Source organism: Acipenser ruthenus, chromosome 46 (assembly GCF_902713425.1).
Source record: "Acipenser ruthenus chromosome 46, fAciRut3.2 maternal haplotype, whole genome shotgun sequence".
In the NCBI taxonomy this organism is placed as follows: Eukaryota; Metazoa; Chordata; class Actinopteri; order Acipenseriformes; family Acipenseridae; genus Acipenser; species Acipenser ruthenus.
In genome coordinates this window covers 954,530-970,889 of record NC_081234.1, presented here as the reverse complement: position 1 = coordinate 970,889, position 16,360 = coordinate 954,530, and the positions used below count along the sequence as shown (strand labels likewise).

Below are 16,360 nucleotides of genomic sequence, written 5' to 3'. Positions count from 1 at the left end.
GAAAATATATAGGTGCAATAAAACTACCGTTCCTCTCGATCTAGATTTGACTGCTTGAGGCAGGGTTGAATAGTATTGGGGCTACCAGACATCCACAGAAAATTCCCAGGCAGAAACCATAAAATCATTTACAGAGAGGATGGTATAAAATGGGAAAACCTTGCCAAGCTTACTCTGAAATAACTGGGATCCAGCAAGACCCGACATCAGCTCCTAGGAACAGGATGAGCAGATTGACCTCCTTTGCAAGTGAAGTTTCTGTAGATCTCATACCTTGCATGCAGAATTGGAGATTTAAAGATGCGCGCCATTCCCTTAAATTAGACCCATTAAGTTTACTGAACCTGATCATTCAGATCCTGACTGGATACCCATTTACACCACACCCGGCTGCAATGCGTCAATTTGACTAGAGACCATACACTAGTAACCTTTACCCCTTTAAAAGGGGAAGGGACAGGTGTCCCACAATAATGATGCTAACTTTTTGAAAGGAGGTGCACATAGCAGCTTGGGTTTAAAAGTGTACAGACAGGTTGAGTCGAGTTGTCAGTTTCCTCCTTGTGATCCGAGTTCCTCTCAATGTATTAAGAAACCGTTTGAACAAAGTGCTCGATTCCTTGTGTACCTTCAGGGTACAAGTGTGTGAAAAGCAAGCAAATGGGAGGACACGAGACTCAAATATGAAGATCTTTATTAGATTAGAGCAAGTTTAACATCTTCTGGATCTGACAGCAAGAGCAACAAGAAAGGCGAGCAGAACTCCAAGGAGAGCGGCCACCACGCCCAGCACCGGCACGAAGAGGGACAGAGGGGAGGAGTCTGAAACTGAACAAGACCAAGTGAGCACTAGGACCCAGGGGGAGCCACAAGACACACCCACCCATATAGGCAGCATTGCCTAGCAACTCAGATGACCTACACAAATTACCATGGAGTTCCTGAAAGTACAATTGAACACCATCTGTATTTATGATTTTTACAATGTTAATTCATGTCTTCAGAACCAGAAATAGTTTTGACTCAAACTGCTGTGCCCTTAATTTAAGGCAGTCAAGTCTGATGTGCCCGTAAATCAGACCAGTAAAGTGTCGTGCTGGCCACAAAACAAATACTGATGAGGCATCACAGGAATGGAAAGGACTCCCAATCCAGAACACTTTGATCCATTCCTGGTTTCACTAAGAGTTTAGTAAGACACACCTGAGCTTGTTACCTATACACCGTCCAATCAAGCTTATAATAAAACTGCTTCAAAATAATCCTGGTGCTCCTTTACCACCATCTAGTGGGATAGGACTGCAAATACTAGAAGCCATGGTCAGTTATTTAGCAGGACACTTAACCAAAGCAACCTGGAGCCTAGGGGGTGAACTGTGCATCAACTGCTGCAGCCCCCGATGATGGGACCTCTGTTTCACATCTTATCCTAAAGGATGGAGCATGAGCAGGTAAAAATGACTTGCTCAGGGTCAGAGTCCATGGCAGTGCCGGGATTTGAACCTCCTGGTGTGAAGCCCCTTTAGAACACAAAGCCTCCCATATTGAAGTGTTTTAGTGATTTCACTCCTATTGGGTACTTCACAGCATCAAATCCAGATTGAAAATTCAATGACTAGGATATCCAACAGAAGTCTCTCAAAAGTCTCACCTGCTGTTTTAAGGTCCACAACTCCTCCTTCTGGTACCAATTGGACTGGCCCGGCAGAAGCACAGCCTCGAATCTGGCTGTACTGATCAACACTACGGGCTGAGAGAAAACCAAACACACAAAAGCTTGAGACCAGTAATCCAGGGTACAGACATGAGAATGTCAGCTCCGAGGTTTGATTTTAGAAATCAGATGTTCTTTGGAGTCACTATACTGTAACCAATGTTCATGTTTGGATTAGTTTACTTCAATTTTAAAATTTCAGCCTATACACTCAATTGCAGCTCTACCTACAAGCACGCCAAGTAGAAAGGATTTAAATAACCTCGCAGAATATATATATAAAATGAATAAATAAAAAAACCTCCAGCTTGTATTCAGGACTGCCAGTGCTTACCAGATCTCTTTTCTCCAGGTACACAAGTCTTATTGCAGGTATCCTCCAGGTTATGATCACAAACTACAGCCATGCAATGGAAATACACCTGGGGAGGAGGAGAGGAGGGAGAGGCAGCTCTTGGAGCAGAGGAACAGGAACACACTGCCACACGGTCTGAAGTTCATAGTGAATTAATACCTTTCCTATTGCTTGCTGTTACTGAAGTTTAATAAAAGCATTCATATTAACTGACCAATTGCATGCAGTGAATTGTTCTGGGTGATCACAGAATCAGGGGAGCCCCTTCATGCAGGGTCACTAACCTGTCTCCAGAAGGCAGGGTCCTTGCTAGACTGCTGTGCCTGGACCTCAAGCCTCTGGAGGTGGGGGGAGGTCCTGGCTGGCACTGGGTGGAACAGAGTCCTGTAGGAATCTCCAGTGACCAGGCAGCTGCAGAGAGGAACACAGTCACTGCAAGCCTGCATTGGAAGCACAGCTGAATGGACTGCACTAGCAGAGAGGGCAAGAGGCAGCAAACAGTTTAAAAGCACAAGGGCAGAGTTAGGAGGGGAGCAAGTGAAGACACATGTAGACTATAGACCAGTGCATACTAAAACCCAATAGGTGCCATTCCTCTTTACAGACAGTTCATGCAAATGTGTGCAGGTCAGTTGCACTGTACAAATGCAAGCAAGGCAATTTCACTTTGAGGAGGAGGCTCCACTCATTCCCACAGGAATCCCAATGCAGACAGCTGTGGGATTACAGTCCTGGGCAAGACTGAACCTCAGGAGGAAACTTACAATACATCTGCAAGGATGGAAACAAGACTCCTATTGCTTAGCAGTGCCTCCCATTCCAGGTGAAGAAGAGCTCCATAGTCACAGTATGTATAGGCAACAAGCTCAGGTACATAGTAAACTCATAACAGTTGAACTGGTTATTTTACACTGTGGCTAAAATCAAGCCTGTAACACCTAGAATGGGTTAAACTGCTATGCAATTGGAGTCCGATTCCCATGCCTGCATCTCCCAGTAGAGAGCGTCTCAACGCAGTGTGGAAGAGCATTGACATCAATTGGCAGAGAAGGGCAAGTGGGAGAAAGGCAGCTTTCCTTGCTGTGACGTTAAGGTTTCATTCAATATCCATCATGTTAAAGGAATGGCATGAGCCCAGAGTATCTGCACAGCCCACCCCCTCACCCGTCAGTGACCAGGTCCCATTGAGGGCTGGCGTCCAGTTCAGGGGTCAGTGTGGCCCAGCAGTCCTGCAGGAGGAGGCGGTCAGCCAGGCTGTGGGGGTTCAGGAGCTCAACCTGCAGGAACAGGGGCTCCAGCAGAGACTGGGACACAGGGAACGCAGAGTAGAACTGGGAGTAGCTCACATCTGCAGGGAGAGAAAAAAAGGTCATCTTCTGCCATGCTTGTAAAGCTCTGGAGTCATTACAGGTAGAGCTACCATTGCTGGCTGTTAACTATTGCACAGAAACTTCAGTGAGCCTTTACGTTCACAGAATTTTAGCTACAAACTACTGCATCCTGTTTTGAGAACAGAACAGTTACATGTGTTCCCTTAATCTGCAACATTTCACACTGGCTAGTTTTAAAATGGATTTAGGGCTTCAGTCTATAAAAACACATCATAAAAGCATCTAAAGGCCTATTTTTGCAGAATTGTTACATCATAATTAAAGAAATACAAAGTGGCCTGTCCTCAAACAGCACATAATGGGTTAACCAATCTACAGGTGTGATCAATCAATAATCTATTAAAGCCCCTAGTTTGGATTGTGTTACTCAGGTAGTGTGGACAGGGGAGCGCGTACGAAGAGTTTAATTCAGGCTGTCCTACCTCTAGCAAGACGGGCTTTCAGATTCAAGACATCTCTGCTTCTCTTGTCACCTAGAAGAGGAACAAATAAAGCAACATCCATTCAATGCCACAGCTGCAAGCAAGTCCATACGGTATTTGACTAGAACCGTACAGGATTAGTACACTGGCAATTCAATATTTCATAATGATTTTATAAATGACCCGCCCTCCAGATACAAGCAAATGCCACAGGATGCATGGACAGCCACTGCCATTAAACCAGCTTTTAATAAGTGCCATTGTAAATGGAAACAAGGACAGCTTATTCTGGTTTTGAAGTGTTAATGTACAGCTTTATTTAATAAATCTTAAAAGGCAGAGCACACCCGACAAAGGCAGATTAAGCCACACCCCCACCTACCACTGTAGTAGGCAGACTTGAGCTGCACGGTCCCCTCTCCTTTAGCAGTGAAGGATCCAGGGGCTGGAACCAGCTTCCTCTCAGCAAAGATCTTCCTGGAGTCACTCACTGGGTACCGGCAACGGATAGTCAGCCTACAAAGAGGGTGTTGACAGCGCTGGGACAGTTTACAGACAGAGGAGGCCAGCCTATCCAAGCTCATCCGGTTTCTAGAAGCCGACTGATCTCAGAACTTCAAGCTGGGTCTTACAAGGAGCCAGCCGACTCTGCCTCAACACAAGGTAACCCTAGGCAGCCCATTCCATCCCCTCACTGCTGTGTGTCTCCTTCCCTCTTAATTCACCTCCACTTCATTTACACTGTCCTCAAAAGCAGTAACTCACTGCCTCCTAAATTTTAAAACTTCAAGCATCCATTCACACACAATAAGTGATCTACAGCCAAAGCTTTGCATAACCTAGAATTTCAGGTTTGAAAATTAAATTGATCATGGAAAGAGAAACTACACCACACTGCAAGTCTACTGGAAGCCACAGTAGTAAAGTATTCCCCGTTCGATTTCAGAAGGTCACATTTTCTCAATTGGTCAGTTTGCAGCAATTTAGTTGAACAAACCTACAGTACCATGTAGAGTCTGCCATGCCCAAAACATATGACAATACTCCCTTAACTCTCCATTTTGACACTTTAAATTTCACAGCTGCAGAGGTTTGTTGCACATTATTCTTTATTGCATTGGACAGTCATAACCTACATTAGTTTAGCTGGACATGAAGCTAAACCACTACAAGTTACTTGTTAAGTATATGGATAGCAGTATTCAATATGTTATCATAACAAGCAGGTTTCATTCGACTATGAAGCTAGAGGAGTTCATTTTATAGGGAGACGCTACTTTCCCATAGCTGTAGTGTTGCACATCTTGTTGAACACTCCGGGGCTCCTTGCATAACCCTGATCCCTCCTCCACTCACCTGTACTCAGAATCCCTGGTGATGACGGGAGCATTGGCTGGGAACAGCTCCCGACTATAGATGACTTCATTCTCGTAGACCAGGTAGTTATTATCAATCTGAAAACATAGCAGCCAGGTAAATCAAGCCAACTAGCAAGTATGTAAACATGAACCAATAGAACAGACAAGCAGAGTCTTCAAAGACTAAAGCAACTGCAAACATGCATGGTGAACTGAGCTACTATTTAATCCAGCTTCTTCCAACATGTTACACAGATCATTAATGGGAGTCCCCCACTCAAATTTCCATAGAAACAGACCCATCTAGACCAGGGCTGCTCAACCCCTGGGAATTGGGATCCCAGGGTCTTTTGGTTTTCGTTCCAATGAACGTCTAAGTGACTAAACCAATGAAGACCCAACTTCTAGAACCAATAGAAAACCACCACATGCTTCAGCACTGCAATAGGAGGCAAGGGCCGTCTGATATGTCCCAAGATTAAGGAATAGCATTCAGAGAGAAGCCCATCACCTTGCTCCTGGTCCCACAGGTGTTGACCCGGAAAGTGAACAGGGCCCGGTCTGAGGTAGCCTCCGTGGGCCTGCAGTTCTGATCCAGCAGGGTGGTCCTGGCAAGATTCACGGGCGGTACAGGAGCCATGGGGACCACCAGCACTGACATCACTCCATTAGGCATGCACACTGGAGCAGAGAACAAAGCATGCAGACTTCACCCATTAACAATGGAATCTTACAAATTCAGAACACGGGCTGCATGTCTGCAACTGGATATTGAAGATTTATTCAATTCTTAGTTGTGGCTACAAGCTGCTGCTTTCTGTTTTAATGCAAGTCAAGTTAAAAACATGCCTAAAATTTGAACAGTCAAGTTTCATGCAAGCTATGAAGCACAACATAGAAAACAGAGCTTCACAACGGGTAGGAAAGAACACCAATAAATGGATCATTTAGACTTCTGTTTCTTATTTTATATTGAAGTGTCACAAAAGCATCCGAAGGGCTAGATTTGTAGAATTAGTTACAATTAGACAACTAGTGGTTACAGTAATGATGAGAATTAACAGGTAGCCGTTCAAATATAGGGCAGTAGCGCATCCTCAAATGAAGACAATGGCAGTTCAAGTTCAACCCTCACCACTGGTATACCAAAAATCAGGGTAGAATCAACCAGTCCTGGAGTGTCCAGTCAGTCCTGGAGGGCCAATTCACAACAGGCAAAATGAGTCAACTACTTGAAGGTGTGAATTGAGGTTACATTAATATTTTTAGAACAAGGTTGGAACAAAGACCAGGAGTGGAAGGGCCAACCCTGATCGAGTTTATCATTCAGCAGATGCTTTTATCCAAAGAGACTTCAAACCAACATGTGAACTATGCAACTCCAGGGACCTCGGTTTTCCATCTCATCTGAAGGACTAAGCACAAGCTTAAATGACTGTCAGGGTCACAGCGGGTCAGTGGCTGAACCAGGAACCCCCCCCCCCCCTTGAAGAGCAAAGCCACCCTTACCCAGCATCTCGTTGGTTGGGAACGGGCAGCGCTGTTCAAACCTGTCCTCCTCCTTCAGGCTCTTCATATCTCGGAGAATCAACACCACTTTACCAATAAGCCCCCTCAGAGTGATGTCCTTAGAGAGAAGCATGGAGGAGTCACTTGGACTGTACTTGTAGATCTCCCTCCTCCTACTGTGCACTGGATCTGCCCGACCCAAGCACCACATTCCTGGATCCTCCTCTAATGTACTATTGTCCTTTTAGATATAACTTGCGCTTAATATTTAGATAGTCTTGCATTGGAACCCTGCAAGTCACCTTGGATACAGGAGAACAGCAAAACGCTAGCTCCGGCTGACAGCTACTAAACGCCGCATTCTGATCCCAGGAACAAATAGGAATATACGTAGTTGTTGGAGATAGGATGGCTCTAATCCATGAAGGACCTGAAGTTATTAACAAGTAGGGCTAGCTCTTAAACCCCCATTGATACACCCGACCATACAATGGCAGCCACAGCCCTGCTAGTGGGAATTTGCCAGGCAGATCCAGGACCGAGACTCTTACCTCATAGATGTAGCCAATACTAAAGAGCGGCAACTCCACTCTGATCTTGGGCTGGCTGGTCATGGTGTAGCCTCGGCGAGCCACCAGTTCTGGGGTTAGAGGCTCTTCCCCAATGCAAAGCTCCCACTGGTAGTCCATGTTGCCTGGGGTCACTTCAAACACAATGCTGGTGTTTGTACAAATGCCTTTGACATCAGGATGGACTGGGGAAGGAAGGGAGAGGGAGTCAAGGGCTGGAACCAGTCTACCCCAAGACTGAATGAAACTGCTTGCAGAGGGCAGGCAATGGAACAGCACTGGGCTCAGGAGAATGCAGTTCTGAACAGGGGTTGTTGGCAGTGAAGACACATCTGTAGCTTCAACTAGCCAGACCTCCAACCAGATCCAGAAAACTGCCAAACAAGAACAGTGCATCCAAGTCAAGCGCAGCCATTATTCTAGTTCAGTTCTACCAACTGGAATTCCCAGAGACAGCCACGTTACTTACCAACATCCTGAACGTCACACACGATCGTGGCTGGGTGGAAATAGGGCTCGTTTACAGGGATGATGTTCAAAGTGTAGTTGATGTTCAACAGGTATCGTCTGTAATTATCACCAATGTACTGCAAGAGAAGAGGTATTAACAGGGATGGGCCAACTGCTGTGCAACTAATTAACCTGACCTTTCCCAAATTATATTACCCCCTCACGGGAGCAACGCCCCACAACAGCCCTGGAGAAATAAAGGTTAGGGGTTGTTGTGCTAACCAGCTGTTTACACCAAGGAGCTCCACCATGGACATCAAGCTATGGGGCCACACTGGAGAATGGACTGTAGGAGTCTGCTTGATGTTACTGGGTGCCTGGCCGGTAAGGGGTGGGGTCAGACTGCCCAACCGCTGGGGGAAATAAGGGCCAATGCTCCTCTAATCAAGGAGTAGCAACTTGGCACAGCCAGGAACCTGCACTCCTGACTAATCCCTCACCAAGGTGAATTACTAAAGAAAATCCTACACAAGACCAGCCTCTGGACTAGACCGCTACAGCCTGCAGATGCATGGCAAAAATTAAAGCCTATGCTTAAAACCAGGCAGGCTTTCACCCTCACCTGCTCCGTGATGAGGGGGTGAGCGAAAGGGACCTTCAGGACAAAATCCTTGGTGCTGTTAGGGTGCTTGACCTCAATGATCTTCACGCCTCTGTTCTCAGCCTCAGGAAGGGTAAGGGGAACCCCGTTGATGGTCAGATTTTTCAGCTCCACATCCGGCTTGAAGTTACCAAGGGTCACCGTGAAGCCCTTCTCACTCGGGATGGTGTCTGAGAAAAGACATGGAGAGGTTGAGCAAGAATATACCTGAACAAGGAGAATTCTGAACCCCAGGACTGGGTGCAGCAGCAGGGCTAGTGTCAGTTTCTAACCCTGCTCACACCACTCTGTACTCTCAAAAGGTTACTCCAACAGTGCAAGGCTGTGGTGGGCAGGCACTTACTGTTCACCACATAGGGGGTCTCAGGGAGGTAGGGGGAGCGGACTGGCTTGAAGGAGCGGTGCTGGGTCATCTCCCACAGGTCATCGGCCCATTGGTGCTCCAGAAAGAGGTCAATGGCGTACATCTGGTTGTACTTGTTGTCAATCACATGACTCTGCAAATTTCCAGACATGCAAACACATTAGGGTGACAGACTGCCTCTACTTGGAGACTAGGGGGTGAACTATGCAGCAACTGCTGCAAAGTCACTCTTCATAGTACCTTGTCTGTTTTATGTCTCATCCAAAAAGGACAGAGCACATGGAGGTTAAGTGACTTGCTCTGGGTCACAGCGAGTCAGTGGCGGAGCCAGGAACACCCCCTTGTCTTTAACCACCAAGCCTCCACAGATAGGCATGGAAACCCAACCGGAGGGTCCAGACCCTGGCTAAGTTACCTTGCGATATCCTCCCACAGCGCCAAAGGGAATGCTGATTTTCACCGCAGTGCTGTTGACTAGCAGCTGGTATCCCCGGCTAGTAGCAGTGATCTCATCCAGGGGCCTCCCCTCCACTCCCATCTTGATCTGCTTATCCACAAACTTGGTGGGATGCAGGACCAGCGGGGAGAGGAGCCTCGGGGTGACCCAGCTCAGGTAGGTGCCATCGAAGACAGAGGGGTCTAGAGAGACAAATTGGGGGGGGGGGGGGGGGGAGGGAGGAATAGAACCAAATTGATAAACTGGCTATTTATGCAAATGTCACACTACATTTAGACCACTGCTGTTGGAAACAAACTCAAGAGTATTACAGGTTAGGAGATACCAACTACATGTAGATATGCCAGTTAAGGCACCAAGTATCCCAAAATGGAGGACAATAGCAGTTAAAGGGTTAATGGGTTATGGAAGAATGAGATTTCCACATGCAATGCCACCAGGGGTCAAAGTGTTGCTATTGCAGCCAGGTCAGGTCACACATCTACAATGCATGGGACTGATCCATTTAAAGTTCCTAGCTCAGAAAGCTTGCAGACTCCCTTAGCTGTCCTCTAGCACTGCGGTGCGGCTCAGCTCAGGGAATGCTTGCAGACACACTGCTGGCTCTCCTCTAGGATTGCTGTGCTCAGCTACTCACTCTTAGTGCAGGCAGCTGAAGTGTCCACCAATAGCAGCATCCACCTCTGCTTGTAGAACACAGTGGCTCTGATGGCTTCCACTGGGATCCCTGCCACCTGAGGATAGAGGAGAGCGTTGGAGCAGAGACCAGGACGAGCCTCGCATCTCACTGGCTCCTCAAGACCCACCCGTTTACACTGCACCTGCAGATCTACCTCTACCATGCATGGACTTCACCTCAGCATCCTGTTACTGGATCTTCAGCAAATGCATTACCAGGTCACTGTAGATACAATTTGTAATGCAAACTCATTGCATCTTAGTTCATACTGTATTTCATTAGTAGTTGCACTTACTGTATTCAAATATTAATCATGCATTACAACACTGTACTGCCTCAACACCCGTTAAACCTTGGATAAAGGCAACTGCCAAATAGTAATCTTGGATTCCTACTCCAAAAAACAGCCTATTTCAGGGTGATTACATGTTAAATTGTGAACAAATTATTAAATTCGACTAGATTACATTTTTATTTACTCCTAGGTCATAAGCAAAAGTCAGAAAGGCAGTTATACCCAATAGTCAATCCAGCAAGTTAATGTAGGGGTTTCTTACTATAAATAGTTTCTTGCAAACAGATTTCCTAGCTTTAAAATCTGTCAGCATTAATTCTAAGCTCAAAACACCTAGATTTCATTTGGCCTTTCACTAGCAAGCAGATTGGAGCTCTTTTGGCTTTATGTATATTTCTGTAGTGTCCTGGGATGCTTTCACACGGACACTATATAAAAATGACACCAGTTTGGTATTACTGGTATTTTAAAAGTTCTCACCATGACCACCTCTGACTTTGCCATGCCGTAGGGCGATCTGAAGAGGACGCGGCTGGTTGTGGAGTTGATGAAGTACCCCTCGGTACGGGCGTCTGTGGCGTTCATGGTTTTAGGGGGCATCCCGGTCTGGTGGAACACGACCTGCCACACGGACATCACTGCTTCCTGGGCCTGCAGTGCAACACAAAGAAAGCCAGCTGAGAACCAGAGCCATTCAGATAGACAATGGAAAAAGAGATGCACTTACAGAGCCTGTCCACAAGAGGCAGTGCAAGCTCTACAGAAACAAACATCTACACCAGGAAGTGTCAAACTCCAGTACGAGGGCCTTCATTCAGACTTAAGCTCTCAATTAACTTGATCTAATTGTGTTCAATTGGATAGGTTTAAAAAGTCTTACAGATGGCGATTTCAAAAGTGCACTTGATTCAAGGTACACTACCTATAAAAACATTGAGGCTGGGAAAGTAGTGTTAGTGTCCAATTAAATAATCAGACCAATTACGAGAGCTTGGGGTGGGACGAAAGCCAGAAGACACTGCTGCCCTCCAGGAGATGAGCTGGACACCCCTGCTCTACACCTCTTTCCTAGTTGAAAGGCCACTCACTATGGAGAGTGCTGCTTCCCAGTCTTCCTTTGCCAGTCCTTCCTGAGCGATAACTGGAACATTCTTCCTGACAGACACCTGGGGCAGGAGGGTGGAGGTTAGAACAGCAGGGATGGGAGCAAGACTCCTGTTGCATAGCAGTGCGAACCATTCCTGGTTTTGCCAGGAGCTTGTTACCTGTATACCATGGCTAGTCAAGTTCATATTAAACCTGGAATGGGTGAATCTGCTATGCAACAGGAGTCTCATTTCCACCCCTAAAAATCACCAGGGTGTGATTAATCCATCAGATGATCAATTGCTCAATAGAAAGCACCCAGATGAAACCCCCTAGTTTTAGGGGCAGTGGGTTTCCACCCCACCTCCATGTAGTTCTCCTCACAGACGATCTCACGAGGGTTCCAGGGACTCTCAGTGCTGCAGGACAGGGAGAAGGGGTAGACAGTCTCTCTACCCAGAGAGTCCATTCTCACAAAGCGGTACTGGAGAACATACGAGACATCATTCTAGAGAGAACGGAGAAAGAGCGATTCAATACTGGAGAATCCTTCACAAGCGGCACACATGGATAGAAGAACTAGCAAACAGGGCGGTTCATCACCAGGCTGGGGGACAACCCCATTGCCTTTTAAAAGCTCAAGCCCCTCCACCAAGTCCTTTAAAAAGGAACTGGAGACCATTGTTCAACTGCTTTTCATTGGAAGCCAATTTAATTGACCAACAGACAGCAATTGAATGTGTGGCCAATGTGAACGGATTTTAACAAGACTGCCAATTGCAATGGGTCCAGAATTGATGGAATTCATCAACAGCAGGATTTAAATAAAGAAATGGGCACGGTAGTGTTACTGCAGTGCTGTACTCACCATGCTCTGCACGTGACAGGCCAAGAACGACGCTCTGAAGATCAGGTCCCCGGGGAGGTTGAAGGAATAGGTGAACCCGCACGGCGCTGCGTAGCTGTCATTCAGCGGGTGAATACCGTTTCCATCTGGAGGGAGAGACACGAGAAACATTGCAACACACGTCACCAAGCAACTCCCATAGGGATCGACATAGCTGACTGTACACAGGAGGACAGAACCCAACCCATTCAGTACCAACTACAAGAAAAGCACATTTATGTAGTTTGTTACATTCTGAAAATCAATATTTATTTCCTTCGTTTTGGCTACAAACTGCTGTGTCCTATTTTGAGGAAAGTCAGGATCGATGTGTTCCAGTAAATCAGAGCAGTGAAATTTCACACCAGCTATGAAGCTTAATAAAGAATTGAGAATGATCACCGAGGAGGGGAACAGCATGAAATGTAACTTCAGTTTATTATATTGAGGTGTGAAAAGCACCCAAGGGGGAAAGGAAGAGTCAGGGTTATTATTCAAATATTGTATTTAAATAGTATTTTATTAAGAGGCCTTCTTGTATTCTACGAGCTTCTGTGCAATGGGCTACATGAAGCAAGCTACTGATCAAACAAGACAGGAAGGCAACGTGTTTAAAATAAACATGGTTTAATTAAAAGTAGAAAAGTGTGACTTGGTATGTAAAACAAACTGAAAATGCATTTCAAAACAGACAAGAGATTCATTGATCAGGTTGCAGCTATCCGATATCTGTATTTCTGTTGAATCAAATTTAATTTGAATTGGGATTTCAAAGTCCTGATATAATAATCTTTATTTTATATAGCGTCTTTCATAAATAAAGCACTTAACAAAAGTGAAAAACAAAAACACTTAACAGTTAATTTAAAAATACAAGGACAATAAGTCATAAGAATGCCAATTTAAATAAGTGAGTTTTGAGGTGAGATTTAAAAAACACAAGAAACAGAGACTCAATCATGGATCTCAGAAGGAAGTGTGTCCCACCGCCCAGGAGGAAACAGCCCCGTCACCCACTGTACACAATTTAGTCAGGGAGACAACCATGAGGCCGGCATCAGAGGACCGCACGACTAGGAGTGTAGGTGGTAACTAACTCTGACATGCAAGAGGGAGAGAGACCCCTACTGGCTTTAAAAAGTCAACAGCAGTACTTTGTGGTCAGTGCGGTATTTGACCGGTAACCAGTGTAATGATTTCAGTATGGGGATTATGTGAACACCAGAGCGAGACCTCGTCAGCACCCTAGCTGCAGAATTCTGAACATACTGGAGCTTCTGAAGGGTATTCTTTGACACCCCAGTAAGGAAGGCATTACAATGGTCAAGCCTGGAGGATACAAACATGTAAAAGCTTTTCTGCAGCAGACAGCGACAAGACAGGGCGCAGCCGAGCAATGTTCTTTAGATGGGAAAAGGACAACTTGGTGATATTCCGAACATGCGGCAATATGCCTCAAATCAAACCCCCGGTGCGTTTATTTGTAAATGGAGACACTTTTGGGGGATGCAACATGCAAGGCTGACCCCTATGCGCGTGAAGGGGTTTGCACCTCGGGGAAATCACCACTCCAGCGACGGCCGTGACAGCGGCTTAGACTGACCATGAGGTTTATTCAGACAAAATGCTTGCCTTTTTATGACGGAGTTTATTAATAAAAGACTCCGAGTTTACCGGACTCAAAAAGCCAAAACGCAGTGGAATGACCCACAACCAACCCTACACGCAGACTGAACAACTTACAAGCGCCTCGACTTACCAATGACGTCGAAGCGGAAGCTGCCGCCGGCAAACCTGCCATTGGTCGACATCCAGAAGTACCGATCCCGACACTCCGTCACGAAGTTTCCTGAATTTAGATAATCAGAGTCGCTCCTTTATCTAAACACCATTAAATAAAACCACACAATCCAAGAGAACAGTACTGTAACTGACAAAGTGAAAACTAGCTTTCTTTATTAACTACAAACGTCTCAGAAGCCGAAACATTGTAGCCAACTGATTAGCAGCAGCCCTGGACTCATTATCTAATGTAACATTGTCAGGCAGCCCAATGTTAGTGTTGATTGAAGTTTGTGAAGCCAGGACACACGGATCACATGAAGCAAAGTGATGATATTATATCGGGGAGGCTACAGGGTGTTCTTCGGGCAATGTTTATCTACCTGACACGTCCTGAGCGACCACGCCAGCAGGAAAAAACACGCACAGCCAGGCAACTCTGCAAATACAAAATAATAACGCCATGAACATGGATATGAATTCTTACACATCAGGTACGGTAGTGTGCTGCAGCCAGACCGCTAAAGTGGAGAGCTAGTTCAAATCGACTGCAAATAATAAAATACATAAATAAAAGCTCAGCTCACCCTAAAAGCAGCCAAAACCCCATCTCGATACGATTGCACCGCCGATCAACAAGGACTCCCTGGCGCTCACAACAGAGACACGCCGCTATCCTCGCTTGCTGGGTCGCGGCGCGCCCCGGGGTTTATAAAGCCTCAGAATCGCCTCGCTTCGGCGCACACGCGCCCTGCCGAGCGCACCCGAGTGTGATGACGTCAATGAGTCACCACGTGGTGTCTGAACGCGTGCTGATCGCGTGTCATTAAATGTATAGAGGACCGGGGAAGCTAGCTAATGCTATTATTATTATTATTATTATTATTATTATTATTATTATTATTATTATTATTATTATTATTATTTCATGGCTGTTTAATTCAATGAATCACGCCATTCCGGCTCATGTTCCCTCTTGAGCTGGAAGCGCGCAGTGGCTCTGATTGCTTGATTCATCGCATCTGCCGCTGCTGTCTCCATTGGGCGCCGATCCCAGCTCGATATATTCGGGGGGTTCGTGTTGAAAGATGTCTGTGGCGTGGAGATGTCGTGGTTATGGGGCAGCGTGGAGGACACGGACACTGGCCCGCACTCTCTTTATATGGTCTTTATAAAAATACTTTCTTTCGGTTTCAGTTGGTAATCGCATAATGTAAAGAGTGGTATTTGTCTTGTCAATTAAATGAGGAGCACCTGGAAGATTCAAACTGAAATGAAAACGTGTTTTTTGTGGAAGTCAGCTGTAGTGCATGGAACGCTGGTAACATTCAAATGTTAGCCTCATTTTTAATGTTAGTGCACATATAACACATGCCAATAATGGTTATTTTATTTATGCCCACTTAGCAGAAATGAAATAACTAAATCTAAATTGAATAAACATAAAACTTTTGAAGAAAGGACCTGTGTTTTCAGCGTCTTCCTGGTTGTTAGGGTGTCCAGCATCTCTCAGAAGAGTTTTAAGGAGGCGTGTGTGGTGTCTATTATTATTATTATTATTATTATTATTATTATTATTATTATTATTATTATTATTAAAGCTATACCACTGAATATGTGTTTTCTTTTTTGCTTGCATGGATACAAAACCTAAATAAATACACTACCGGTCAAAAGTTTTAGAACAATGTGGCTGGCATCGTTTAGAATCATTCAACGTGGCTGGCATCGTTTAGAATCATTCAACGTGGCTGGCATCGTTTTGAATCATTCAACGTCGCTGGCATCGTTTAGAATCATTCAACGTCGCTGGCATCGTTTATAATCATTCAACGTCGCTGGCATCGTTTATAATCATTCAACGTGGCTGGCATCGTTTAGAATCATTCAACGTGGCTGGCATCGTTTAGAATCATTCAACGTGCTGGCATCGTTTATAATCATTCAACGTGGCTGGCATCGTTTAGAATCATTCAACGTGGCTGGCATCGTTTAGAATCATTCAATGTGGCTGGCATCGTTTAGAATCATTCAACGTCGCTGGCATCGTTTATAATCATTCAACGTCGCTGGCATCGTTTATAATCATTCAACGTGGCTGGCATCGTTTAGAATCATTCAACGTGGCTGGCATCGTTTAGAATCATTCAACGTGCTGGCATCGTTTATAATCATTCAACGTGGCTGGCATCGTTTAGAATCATTCAACGTGGCTGGCATCGTTTAGAATCATTCAACGTCGCTGGCATCGTTTAGAATCATTCAACGTGGCTGGCATCGTTTAGAATCATTCAATGTGGCTGGCATCGTTTAGAATCATTCAACGTCGCTGGCATCGTTTATAATCATTCAACGTCGCTGGCATCGTTTAGAATCATTCAA

At 45.5% G+C, this 16,360-nt stretch overlaps 1 protein-coding gene across 2 annotated transcripts; it reads right to left on the bottom strand.

The window, feature by feature from the left end:
• Positions 1-677: 677 nt before the first annotated feature.
• LOC117397866 (uncharacterized) lies at positions 678-14,694 on the bottom strand. 2 transcript variants are annotated; one of them, XM_059013729.1, is made up of 23 exons: positions 14,566-14,694; positions 14,362-14,417; positions 13,956-14,045; positions 12,179-12,303; positions 11,675-11,818; positions 11,313-11,390; positions 10,705-10,875; positions 9,888-9,984; positions 9,209-9,432; positions 8,773-8,926; positions 8,391-8,599; positions 7,788-7,905; positions 7,301-7,503; positions 6,750-6,867; positions 5,752-5,921; positions 5,239-5,336; positions 4,265-4,398; positions 3,883-3,933; positions 3,234-3,417; positions 2,354-2,480; positions 2,049-2,136; positions 1,652-1,750; positions 678-828 (listed from the first exon to the last, which is right to left on the bottom strand). In XM_059013729.1, exons 1-23 carry the CDS (start codon positions 14,586-14,588, stop codon positions 713-715), a joined length of 2,877 nt encoding a protein of 958 aa, XP_058869712.1. In that variant the 5' UTR covers positions 14,589-14,694; the 3' UTR covers positions 678-712. The 2 variants fall into 2 exon arrangements, with proteins under 2 accessions (XP_058869712.1, XP_058869713.1); XM_059013730.1 differs by having other exon boundaries at positions 678-822.
• Between the last annotated feature and the right edge of the window lie 1,666 nt (positions 14,695-16,360).